Genomic DNA, 1,375 nt, shown 5'->3' on the forward strand with positions numbered 1-1,375 from the left:
AATACCTCCAATAGTTTCTTCATTCATCATTTGAGTAGAAGTGTTTGTAGGATCTTGAAAATACTCTAGAAATTTACAATTGGTTATGTTATTTTTAGCTTATTTTATTCCTAAGTTCTATATTTATTATTAAATGACGTCTGTCAATAGTTGAATAATATAAATAAGAAAATGTTTTCCTCGTTAGTCAATTGCACTAATTAATCACGTAATAACTTTACTTAAAATTAATACAAACGTATAAAAAATTTTTTTTCAAATACTTTATTATTATAAATTAAAATATAAAAAAGTAGGACTAGAATTTTAACTCTAAGTAAATCAATACCTCCAATAGTTTCTTCATTCATCAATTGAGTAGAAGTGTTTGTAGGATCTTGAAAATACTCTAGAAATTTACAATTGGTTATGTTATTTTTAGCTTATTTTATTCATAAGTTCTATATTTATTATTAAATGACGCCTGTCAATAGTTGAATAATATAAATAAGAAAATGTTTTCCTCGTTAGTCAATTGCACTAATTAATCACGTAATAACTTTACTTAAAATTAATACAAACGTATAAAAAATTTTTTTTCAAATACTTTATTATTATAAATTAAAATATAAAAAAGTAGGACTAGAATTTTAACTCTAAGTAAATCAATACCTCCAATAGTTTCTTCATTCATCAATTGAGTAGAAGTGTTTGTAGGATCTTGAAAATACTCTAGAAATTTACAATTGGTTATGTTATTTTTAGCTTATTTTATTCCTAAGTTCTATATTTATTATTAAATGACGTCTGTCAATAGTTGAATAATATAAATAAGAAAATGTTTTCCTCGTTAGTCAATTGCACTAATTAATCACGTAATAACTTTACTTAAAATTAATACAAACGTATAAAAAATTTTTTTTCAAATACTTTATTATTATAAATTAAAATATAAAAAAGTAGGACTAGAATTTTAACTCTAAGTAAATCAATACCTCCAATAGTTTCTTCATTCATCAATTGAGTAGAANTTTTATTTCTTTAATTATATCCTGATTAGCAGTTTTTTGATTTTAAAATATAATATATGAATAAATACTAACTAATTATAAAAACTAATTATAGTTTTTAAATTCAGTATGAAATTGTGAGGCCAGCTATGATCTATAAAAAGCAACCGTAATATGAAAAAAATGGAATATAAATTTTAGTACTCACATTAAATGTAATGTAACTCGAAAAATGTTTGTTTAAATGAAAAAATATAAGATAATTTTTTTGTTTATAATTGTCTTTTAAACAACTTTTGTACGAAACTTTTTTTTGTAAGTTAAATATTTTTTGAGAAAATTAAAAAAGCTCATATTTTTGAACTTTTGCGAGGCTGTAAAAAAAA

General features: G+C 21.4%; 2 protein-coding genes across 54 annotated transcripts in view; one reads left to right on the forward strand and one right to left on the reverse strand.

Annotated features, from left to right (window-relative positions):
- Window positions 1–1,375, forward strand: part of LOC126900031 (uncharacterized) — a 238,638-nt gene that overhangs the window by 129,877 nt on the left and 107,386 nt on the right. The gene's annotated exons all lie outside the window — the stretch shown is intronic.
- Window positions 1–1,375, reverse strand: part of LOC126900037 (uncharacterized) — a 6,761-nt gene that overhangs the window by 1,311 nt on the left and 4,075 nt on the right. For 22 of the 50 annotated variants that reach the window (XM_050675437.1, XM_050675438.1, XM_050675436.1 and 19 more), the window contains 3 exons: window positions 652–711; window positions 329–388; window positions 6–65 (listed from right to left, as the gene is read on the reverse strand). The exons of 2 other annotated variants lie outside the window; for them this stretch is intronic. In XM_050675437.1, coding sequence (XP_050531394.1) covers window positions 6–65; window positions 329–388; window positions 652–711 — 180 coding nt within the window. The remainder of the gene's footprint in view (window positions 1–5; window positions 66–328; window positions 389–651; window positions 712–1,375) is intronic. 26 more of the 50 variants (XM_050675453.1, XM_050675452.1, XM_050675458.1 and 23 more) reach the window with 3 other exon arrangements.

This window comes from Daktulosphaira vitifoliae, unplaced genomic scaffold (genome assembly GCF_025091365.1).
Source record: "Daktulosphaira vitifoliae isolate Bord-2020 unplaced genomic scaffold, ASM2509136v1 Scaffold_2, whole genome shotgun sequence".
NCBI classification, from domain to species: Eukaryota; Metazoa; Arthropoda; class Insecta; order Hemiptera; family Phylloxeridae; genus Daktulosphaira; species Daktulosphaira vitifoliae.